Below are 11,634 nucleotides of genomic sequence, written 5' to 3'. Positions count from 1 at the left end.
GGGAAGACCCTCTATGAGATGGATTGATTCGGTGACTGGGGTAATCGGGATGGGTGTGTCAGAGGCAGTGTGGTGGCACAGGATAGAGCAGGGTTTAGGGCTGTTGTGCATAGGGTCGCTATGAGTCGCAAACCACTCGACGGCACATAACAACAACATTCAGTCTGCAGGCTGAGAAAAAAAATCTCAGTAACTGGACTATATGAAAAAGAATATGGCAAAAGGATTGATGGAAGACTCATTAACAACCTTTGGTGTACACATGACAACTTTGCTTATTGGAAGCAAAAAGAACTTTAAGCATTTACTGATGAAGCTCAAAGCCTTCAGTGGTGTGTGGATTACATCCTAACATAAAGAAAACAAAAATATTAACAACTGGACCAAAAAGCAATATTAAATAGAGAAACAATCAAAGATGTCAACAGATTCATTTTACTTGGATCTACACATAATACTCCTGGAAGTAGCAGTCAAGAAATCAAATGAACCATACTGGGTATATCCATTGCAAAACATTTTTTAAAAAAATTTTTAAATATTATATTGATTTATTTACGAAGTTTGAATACATTGTTTTTCACAAAAGATCTTTCCCATTTCCTTCACACCCTCCCCCATAAAATTGTGCAACCCTATGAGTAACATCCCCCCCCTTGGGTCCCATACTTATTCTACAATAATGATTTTTATACAGTATTTGTCATTATGAGACTGAGTTAGTTCACTCGGCATAATGCTCTCCAATCCCTCCCAAGTTATTTTTTTAGAGAGTTAAAAAGCAAAAACGTGAGGGAGCTCTGGTGGCCTATTGGCAAGAAGCTGCTCTGCAATCCCAGAGGTACGTGGTTTGAATCCACCAGATGCTCTGCTGGAGAAGGAGGGGTAATCTCCTCCTGTACCAGTCAGAATTGATTTGACAGTACACACACAACAATATAATAAAAAATTAAAAAAGCAAAAACGTCACTTTGAGGACTAAGGTGCATTTGAATCCTGTCATGGCATTTTATTTTTTTAAATTGTGATTTAAGAGAAAGTTATAGAGGAAATTAATTTTCTATCCAATAATTCATATGCATTGTTTTATAAGATTAACCACAATACCTACAATCTTATCACATTCTCTCTACTTCCTCCCTACAATTCTCATTTCCATTAATCCTTGTATCCTATTCCGTGTTGCCTTCTGGGCTTTCTTCTTGGGCAAACATTGTACTTTTGACCTTAACATGGTTTGCTATTCTCAGAGGTGAGAAATTCCCTGGTATATTTTTTATTTATTTAATATTGGTTTGCATATAAAATTCATATACATTATGTTTCATACTTTCCTTCATTCACGTTATATATCATATAATCATTCGCAGACATTGTGTTTTAAAAAATGAAACTTCATTGAATTATGCCCACCATAATTATGCCCACCCTGCTAGGTTGTTTATTATTTGGCTTCAAGTTGAGCTAAGGAAGTGGGTTTTGTTGCAGATTCCGAGAGTGACTAAGGGTGGTAGTGTGGGGAGCTTCAGGAGTCTATCAAATCAATATGTCATATTTTTAATGTTTGGGGGATTTGTTCTGTTTCTCCCTATCTATCCAGGATCTTCTTTTGTGATCCTTTTTAGAATAGTTAGCAGAGGTACCCTCGTATCTCAGTCATGGTATTTTCATAAGAAATTAAAAGATGAATAACAGAAGAAGACTGAAGTAGATGAGGCCTTTGCATTCTAGTGCTGGTGGAGAAAAGGGGATATACCATGATACCCAGAAGAATAAATAAATGTCCAGGAAAAAGCGTGGTCAGAATGTTCCTTAGATGAAAAGATGAAGAGATTCATTTCACATACTTTGGACATGATACCAGAAAAGACAAGTCCCTGGAGATGGATATCATGCTTGGTAAAGGAGAGGGTGAGTGGAAAAGAGGAAGATCCTCAACACAGGACTGTAACAATACAGCAACTGTAACAATGGGCTCAGACACAGCCCTTGTGAGGGTGCGGATGGACTGTTATGCTCTGGCGTAGGTAGGAAGGGCTGCTATGAGCTGGAAGGAACTCAAAAGCACCTAATAATAACAACTACAAACAACACGTGTTAACACCATTTGGGAATAAAGTTTTCTTTGTTATGCTAATGAAGACAGAGCAATGTAGAATATGTTTCAAAACCACTAATTTCTGAGATATAAAAAGAACAGAGAAGCATGAATGACAGGTAAATGTGGCAATCTCCAAGGAGAAGCTGATATTTCCCCCTGGATGGGACAGCCAGCCTTTCCCGAAGTTAATGCTCTCAATTCAGATTGCAGCATCCTAGACTGTGAGATAATCTGCTGGGACAGGCAGCAGGGAGTTAAGCTGTGAACCCAAAGGTGGTGCCTCTTTGGTGGCTTGAATCCACCAGCCCTGCCACAGGAGAAAGACGGGCAGTCCCTTCCTGTATGATTTACAGCCTGAAAATCCCCCTGGAGGGTCAGTTATGACTCCATAGCAGTGAGGGTAAGTGAGAAAGTGGGAGAAAATAAAATTCTGTTCATTAAAGATACTCATTTATGGTATTCCTGTTAAAGCAACATGAAAAACTAAGAATGTTAAAAAAATTAAATACCTAAATTCTTATGTTATTTTAATAAATGTATTATAATTATTTTCACTTTCATGTTTTTAAGTATCATGCTCAAACTGTTTTCACACAGTTCTATATCATACATTTGGGAACAGAGTTTTCTTTCTTACATTAATGAGGCCACATCACTATGTAAGATGATAGGAACTCCAGGAGGTACGCATTGTTAGCAGGGCAGGAGGTTAAAGGCTCAGAGATCTTCAAATACTTGATCAAGTTAATAAAGGGCGAAGCCAGGACTTGGACTAAGGTTTGTTTGAATCTAAAGTCAGCGTTCTTTATCATTTTCTTACGCTAATAAAATTTAGAGGATGTAAGCAATCAGATCCAAGGTGATTTTTTCCTGTAATCAAGTATTAACAAACACTATATCTTGGAGAAAGTACAACCAGGGTGCTCCCTGGAGGCAAGGATGGTGATATAGTGAAGGCATGTTGTTAGGGGGCCAGACCTTAGAAAAGGACATCATACAGAAAGACTCTCAACAAGATGAGTCAACACAGTGACTGTACCTATGGGCCCAAGTATATCAGAGATGATGAAGATGGCACAGGAGAGTTTAGGGTTCAGACCAACGGTTTTCAGGGTCATTTGCTATGAATCACAGTTGAATTCCACGGCACATAACAACAACAGCAACAGCAATCTCTTTTAAAAAGAAGTGTACCTGAGAAACATAGCATTATGTATAGTAAATGACTAGAAACCTTGTGAAAAAAAAAAGATTATGTACTGTGCTTAAACCAGTCTGGTTCTGAAGCATCAAATCATGTCCTACCTGGGCGGCCTCATATGTGATGGTCTTTGTCTCGGTATGGACAATAGGGACATCTTTGGTTGGGATTTCACTCTTCACAGTGTTTGCAGTATCTGAGATGGTGACAGTCTGAGTCTTCACTAGAGGAGGCTGTGAAATAGTAGAGAAACAGTTACTAGAGTCTTTTGGAAGTCTGGGGGAAACTAATCTGACACTGATCTGATCAAAGTGTAAGCTCTAATTAAGCAAAGGACTAGCTTAATCTCCAAAGGTGTTTACTCTGCACAAGTCTTAAGACACTGTTCTAAAGTAGCCCTGACAAGGTGTCAAATCATAAGAGATATTACGGAACAGCATTCCTGTAATCATCACTTTCATATGCTTAATGGAAAGCTGTAAGATCAGACACTTAACGATTGGTGAAATAAAACACTAAAGACTGACCTTGATAATGTGAATATAAAACTATTTGCCAAATAGCAATCACTTTCATTTGTCCTTTGTACTGGTATAATTAAGGAAATCAGTCACACTTCCTCCACTAAATACAAATGGCAGGAGCACTGGAGTGCATTACCCTGGAAGTCATTAACTTCTTTCAAATCAATGTCAGATATTAAGTTTGGAATTATTGAGAATAAACAGCATTTGGAAAACTGGAGAGAAAAAAAAAACCCCAATCAGTCTACCACCACCTGGTGATTAATTTCGGAATTTAAAAGAATAAAATAGTGGAATGTCAAAGGCCTCCTTGCCCATCAGCTCACCTTCCCCAAGACTATAAATCACCCTAAAACTATGATTTGATTGTGATAAGATTAAGTGGCCGGCACCCGAGCACAGATTAGTCTCCAATCATGGAAGTCCTGTGAATGGGGTCAGTGGGAGTGGTGGGGTTGACTCGGCTGTAACACTTAAAACTATTCTTTGAGGCTGAATTCTCATAAAAAGATCAGCTGCCTTTAAAAGAGTATTTGAATTTTTTTATTAATTTTTATTTTATTATTTGTGTGTACGTCAAATCAGATCTGACTGGTACAGGAGGAGACTGTCCCTCCTTCCCCAACAGAGCATCTGGTGGATTCAAACCATGCGCCTCTGGGATTGCAGTGCAGCTTCTTGCCACTAGGCCACCAGAGCTCCCCACGAGTATTTGAATTTTTGAGCATCGTCTCAGAACACTGAAGGTTTCTCACCATAAAAGTCTCAGAAATTTATTTCTTTAAATAGCTCAGAATTGAGTAGAAAAAAATCTACTACTGATACCAACCTCGTAAAGATAAATTACTAGCGCATACTCTCAAGATTTTTGTAAGCCAACAGGGGAGAAAGCATTTCCAGCATGGAATCAATTCTTCTGGATAAATTTCTTTAGAAATTATTGGTTTTCCTTTTAGTCTAGGTGGGGTGGGGGAAGCCGAACCTACACTCACCACCACTCCCACCCCCTCCAAGGACAGATGTGGCCCTCTCCCAAAGTGTCATAAGGCCTGTGTCACTGAGTCAGTTACTACCTGGAAACTTCGAATGAGGGTGGGGAACTGGTTACCCACAGAAGAGTCAAGAAATGATCCGTTTTGCTTTCCAAGTGGCTCTCCTGGTGTAACATATTCTTCACCACTCTCTCCCTTTTTTTCGCCAAGTTGCAGCTGACAGGTTCCTAGCTGATATTGTAGCTTCCTAGCTGATGTTCCTGAGAACTTGGCCATAGGACCCTGCATGACCTTGGCCTGTTCTTCCACTCCTAGACATTCCCCATTTGTGCCTCTTGGCATCTCCTTAATGTCAAGATGGTCAGATGCCCCCTGCATCTTCACTTCTGTCTCCTTGATGCTTATGGAGAGGGGACCAAAGTCAAAACTTTGTGGAGACTCCGGCGGGGTGGTCATTTGGCTCTCACTAGGAACTATGGAATGTTGGAGGCCCTCCTGTTCAGAGGCAGGGTTAGTACTGGGCCCCACTGTCACAGCAGCCACCTCCTCTGTACGAATGCCATTTATACTCTACAAATGCACGGACACATATAAAAGTAAGAAGATTAGCAAAAAGTGGGGAATTTAGCAAGCTCTAAAAAACAATTTTTTAAAAAAAAATTTCTTTTTTTAAAAAAAGAAGGCTCCAGAAAATTAATACTAATATAAATCAAGAATTTTAGTTCCTAAGATTATCAAAAGGGATAATTACTCTTAATTATAAATGTTAGCACCTTAAATGATTCTAATCTAATTTTGGCCATATTTTTTTAATTGAGATTTTAATTAAAGTTTATAAAGAACATGGAAACTAAGAAAAGAGAGGGTAAATAATTGGCCATATTTCTGTAATACTATTAATCTAAGAAATAATTTCAATATGCTTCATACAGCACTTCATAGTCCTATGTCTTTCCCTGGAGAATATAATCTCTATGCTTAAGTGACTTACTTTGCGATTCCTAATACCCATCTCACTAATTATGCACACGACACAATACAATTTACGAGTAAATAAAAATATATTCTTGAGAAGAACAAGCATGCTGAAAAATGTTTCGTACCTCCAAGTCGTGGTAGCACGTGTTAGCTTCTCTAAGAGAAGCAAACTTCTAGATTTGTTTGGCAGGGCTATAAAAGCTGAGTGCATCGGACACAACTACTCTAATCATTGTCAGAATCATCCAATATGATATTAAAAAGAGTGAAATGTTTTTTTTTAAAAAATAGACCAAAAAATACCAACAGCAGAGATGCATTTCTTCACAACACTTCAAACCTCTAAGAGAAAGAAATCCGAGGAACAGAGTTTTCCCGTGGGCTAAATGCATCACGCCACAGGAAGACTTCTGAAAGAAGCACTTCAAAGAGAAGCTTGATGAGAAGATACCATCAACGAAGATGAATCTCTTTCTAAAGTTTAAAAAAGACACTTTACATGGAAGAAAAAAATTCACATTCATGGAAAAGGATATGAAAAGAGTATTCTAACAGACCAAATACCACGGCAAGCTGCAACTACAGGTTTTGACCAGGAAGCTAAAAACAAGGTCAGAAATGTTGGTAAGACAGTTTTAGCACATAGGAACTTAGGAACTTTAAAGAAAGTTTGCCTGTAATAAATATATGCATGGAAAAGCTTACACATTTTAGTATTCAAATTACATATGAATATTATATTTAAAAAGTCACTAGCAGTCACTAATTTGTAAGCCAGCCTACACCATGTTAAATATAAACTGGTGTCCAATTAAGGCAAGAAAAGATGGGCTGCACTCAAGAAATGCAGTTCAACTTTATACCTAAGCCATCTTGAAAACACAACTGAAGAGCTTCTTAAAGGAGCACAAGCTGCATTCAGGTTAGGCTGATCTTTTATTCACTGATTATGAATATTATTTAAGATATGTAAGATAGAACTGAGAGAAAGAAACAGGGGCTCTCGGTTTACAGACGTATCAGGGATACAAAAGAAAAAAACACAAACTCCAATGCAAAAAATCCAAACAAACATTTTTGCCAAGGGGATATGAGTTTCCTCATATTTAAAATGAGAATACTACTTGACATCAGTTTGCCCAAGGATTGTGAGGGCCAAATATAATAATATGTATAAAAGTACTCTGTAAATTCTAAAGCCCCATTCAGTCAACATTAACTGAACCTCTACTATGTACTAGAGCCTAGGACACTGGAATCAATCTGTTGTTGCATTATTACTTCACATGACTTCTTTCTAGGCCACTTATTTTACTATTTCTGTTGAGTCAGACAAGCTGCTAATGATTAGCTAGTCACAATGATGCAGGCTTTCTCAAATGGCTGTGTTCGCCTTCACCTCAGACTCAAGTCGATGCTGTCAATTCTGTCTGACTCACAGTATTCTGAGGCTGTGCATCCTAACAGAAGGAGACTTCCCACCCTTCTCCTAAGGAGCCACTGGTGGGGACTCTAGAGGTTCTTGGTCACCAGCACATCCCCCCATGGCACACCACCAAAGTTCCCTCGTGCTACTCCTACCATTGCAAAACCCACTTCATGGCAGGGAACTTCATGGGGTCTCCAAACAATGTTTCCACAACTGAGAAGGCTGATTGATAATGTGAAAAATATTTAATAAAGTAAGACACAATTTTTATCAGTTTGCCCAAGAAATAAGTGGCAGTCTTTCATCAAGAAGCCATTTAGGAGTGAAATATTGCTCAGCTCAGCACCATTTGGCTAAGAGCCCAAAGTTCTACCTGCTGAGAAAATGACATAAATCTCCTCCCCCATTTTTTTCAAAGCATGTGTAGAGGAAATCAAGGCATAAAGCTGTAGCCACATTAAAAAGAAAAACTGGTAGTAGTTGTATTACCATTTATAGGATTCTCATATATAGTCAAGTCAACCTCTTCAGTTGCTTTTATTACTTAAGAGATCTTAATGAGCTTCCTCCTGGGTACAAAGAATGCAACATGGGACAAACTAATCTCTGTTGCTGCCCTGAGTCCCATCCCAACTTCCTCCATCATCTCTATTATTTTGCTAAATGGCATCCTTATCCACGCAGTCTCTCCTGCTAGAATCCTGAGCACCATTTGCAGTGTCTTCCTTGCACTCATTCCCAGATGATCCGAGACTACATCAAGTCACTTCTGTTCTAATTCAGTATCTCCATTCCTTCCTTTTCATTTCAAAACCATCCTCCAATGCATCCTCCTCTGTTCTATTACCAAAGTATTTCTTGTTAAACTGCAATGACAAAACACAATTTTCCAGCCTAAAATCTTACAGTGGTTACTCACCATCTTCAGAAAGCACATCAAACTCTTTCCAGCTGCATCCTGTTGCACCTTCACACTCAACATTTCTTCCATTAATTACAAAGTATTTGCAGAACACTACATGCTCCCTTTTACCTTTGAGTCTTTGTAAATATTGTTCTTTCTGCCTGAAAGTCTCTGTTGTTTTTCAGGGTCAGCTGAAGAGTCAGTTCTTAAGAAAGTTTTCCTCTGGCTGACTAAGGAATGGGTAGATACCGTTCTTCTTTTGTTTCTATCGTACTCTGTCTTTTTATTTATTCACCTATTTTTTAAATTAGACTATGAGCTCTTTGGGGAATAAAATATGGTTTTATAAAATTTAGCTCTGTGTCTACCTCTCTTATACTCACTTTTGGGTATATAATTGTGTTCAGTAAAAATTTATAAAATTTAAGGACTTGAAAACTTGTTTCATATAAGTTGTAAACATGTTCACTCAAACCCAAAAAAGGAATAGAGGGAAAAGAAAACTTGTTTTTCTTAGTTCTCACCACTGGGCCTATTGGCAGCACCATGATGGATGGAGAAGAGATTGAGATTGTTAACAATTATAGCTTGCTCGGCTCCACAATCAACACTGTTGGCACCAGCAGTCAGGAAATCAAAAGATGAATTACATTGGGAAAATATGATGTCAGGGACCTCTCCAGAGTGCTGAGAAACAATGATGTCAGTCTAGAGAATAAGGTGTGCCTGATCCAGTCCATGATCTTCACAATTACTTGCTATGCATCAGACAGCTGGACAATGATTAAGGATGACAGAAAAAGACGTGATGTCTTTGAGTTGTGGTGCTGGAGAGAAGTCTTGAATACACCACGCACCACCAAGAAAACAAATAGGTCTGTCTTGAAGAGTGTGAAACCAGTTTTCTCCTTGAGGCTAAGATTCTGAAGCTCTGTCTCACATACTTTGGGCACATGGACAGGAAAGACTGGTCTCTAAAGAAGGACATCATGCTTGGAAGGGCGGAGAGACAGTGTAGGATAGGAAGACCCTGTATGAGATGGATTGATGCAGTAACTAGGGCAATGAGGGTGGTGTGTCAAGAGTCAGTGAGACAGGGTCAGGACAGGGCAAGGTTCAGCATGATACATAGGGTCGTGACTCAATGGCAACTAACAACAATAATAACTATCCAATAACTGAAAAGGTACCATTTAGAATGAACATGATAATTGCCCACTTGATCAAATTCATTGCTTAGACTAGTATTTTACCTCCCACACCAGTAAAATTAAGAGCAAAATGAACTTTCATTGAATATTCATCATTTACATTAGTCACTGTAATATGTTTTCTCACTTAATTTTCATAGCCTCACTTTGACGTACTTCATTATCACTACTTTGTAGATGAATAATCAGAAAGATTAAGCAATTTAGTGCTATTAAGGGAGAGAGTGAGGGTTTAGTCTTAGGTCAGTCTCTGGTTCTACTGCTCATCTTCTTTACAGAGTGCTAGGAACGACTGTGTCACAAGTGGGCCCAAAGGACATGTCGTGTTATGTTCAAAAGACACACATTTAACCTGACGTTATTTTTTAAAAGTGATATATATATATATATCAGAAAATGTTACTAAAATTATTTTCCTGTGCAGGCTTTTGCATGTAGTTTCAGTAATGAAATGATCTTTAAAATGTGAAGAGTTTGATAAGCAAGTTATGAAAGAAGTTCTGACAAATCCTCTAAGCCTTTAAAAATAAAACATAAAAATATTAATAAAATCCTACTGGGTTATTTAAAAAGTAGTTAAGTAGAAAGATTTATAACAAATATTAGTAACTAGAAAACAGCAAAAAAAATTTTTGTGAGGAGAATATACTACGAAACTTATTTAGTGAGTTGGTTTTGAAAGTCAAAACAAATTATGACAGATTTAATATATCTGAGCAGAAAAGAAACAGTTCAAAGTTAAGCTATAGCTTCATTATATTTTGTTTAATGCTTTCTGGTTTAGAGATGCCAAGGATATTCTCAGAAATATAAATATTTGGCTGGACCTGTGATTTAATTTTTCAGTAAATGTTTTTTTATTAGAAATATGCCTCAGAAATAGTTGCCAAAGTCATGAAAGTAATTGGGGATATAAAATATTAAAGATCAAAGTAACCCAAAATTTGAACTAAATGGAAATAACAAGCCTTGATTAGAGATACATGCTATGGAGCAAAATCATTATACTTTAAAATCAGAATTATTTTCTATCTATCAAAATAATACTTTTTGCAAAGAAACATGAACTAGAGCAATAAAGGCACCTAGTCCCTCCACAGATGAAGCATTTGTTAGACACCTGATGTGGGCCATGTGACTTTTACTCAGGCTAATCTTCCTTTCTACTTATTAACATGTTTTCAACTAGGTCCTCATCATACTTTAAGAGCATCACTACCAGAACTATGAGGGAAGAAGTTGTGATAGAAGATAAGAACTACAATATGCTCACTATGGAACTAAATAAATGTTTTTCAATTATGACGATCAGGAAGAATACTGAATAGGCCATTTTTAATGGCTGGTTTTAAGATCTATGTGATCTAGTAAAAAAGAAAATAGAGGAAACGTTTCTAATTAGTAATGATCTTCTTAAAGTTCAATAAATTTATTTCTGGTTTTAGGGCCCAGAACAAATCCTTCTATGTTGTTATCACACAGGCATTTTGCTTCCTGAAAGTACTAAATTTTCCTGAAAAGGAGAGTTTGTGATCTACCATAACTAGTTAATCATTTTAGATAATGGAACTTCAAAATCCCACACTATTAAATGACTGCTGATTTTCCTATTGCTTTAATTCTACTCTGCCATTCGGCCAAGTAAGCTGAGACTCAAGGCTGGCCTTGTAAGTATTTAACAGGAGGAACAACTCTTTAATGTCACCATCAACTTTGCAATGACTGTGGCCTAGTCAAATGCAAATTCCTATGGAAGGTAATACATGAAACTTTAATCTGTGTTTCTACACTTTAGGAGAAAAAGAACTCATTTTTTTTTAAGATTTAGAGAGATCTTTTTTTAAAAAAGCACACAAATTTTGATAAGAAAAATGAATAGATTAGGTAGTGGGAACGGGATGAGGTTGTAACAGACACACAAACACCCAGAGAACACATTACCCTTGCTTTGCAAACCCAGTAAGAAATGCTTTGCACTGCAATTGCCCACAGAACCAGCAGGAATCGTGGTTATCTTGCTAAACACAGAAGGAAGATACCCAGCAGAAGAGTCCAGCTCCTGGTTCTTAACTAAAGTAAACGATAAATATTACAGATAATAAACAAGCATTATCAACAATGCATTTAAATAATGTCCCCAAATAGTCCACAACATGCAAACTGAAAAAAGACTGTATACTCCAGGCCTGATAAGATCAGTTAATTGCGAGTGCTTTGTTTCTACATTCTGCTCTTTAATAAAATACAAGTTTATGTCTCAGCAAAGAATGGCTGTAAATGCCTTGGAAAGAGCT

General features: G+C 37.5%; 1 protein-coding gene across 6 annotated transcripts in view; it reads right to left on the bottom strand.

Moving 5' to 3' along the window:
• EPB41 (erythrocyte membrane protein band 4.1 (elliptocytosis 1, RH-linked)) overlaps positions 1-11,634 on the bottom strand; it is a 123,777-nt gene that overhangs the window by 20,134 nt on the left and 92,009 nt on the right. For all 6 annotated transcript variants that reach the window (XM_006894920.1, XM_006894918.1, XM_006894919.1 and 3 more), the window contains one exon: positions 3,407-3,535. In XM_006894920.1, coding sequence (XP_006894982.1) covers positions 3,407-3,535 — 129 coding nt within the window. The remainder of the gene's footprint in view (positions 1-3,406; positions 3,536-11,634) is intronic.

Source organism: Elephantulus edwardii, unplaced genomic scaffold (genome assembly GCF_000299155.1).
Source record: "Elephantulus edwardii isolate Elephantulus edwardi_28Jun2011 unplaced genomic scaffold, EleEdw1.0 scaffold00152, whole genome shotgun sequence".
NCBI lineage: Eukaryota > Metazoa > Chordata > Mammalia > Macroscelidea > Macroscelididae > Elephantulus > Elephantulus edwardii.
Note: the sequence above shows the minus strand (reverse complement) of the source record. Positions and strands in the feature narration are given on the sequence as shown.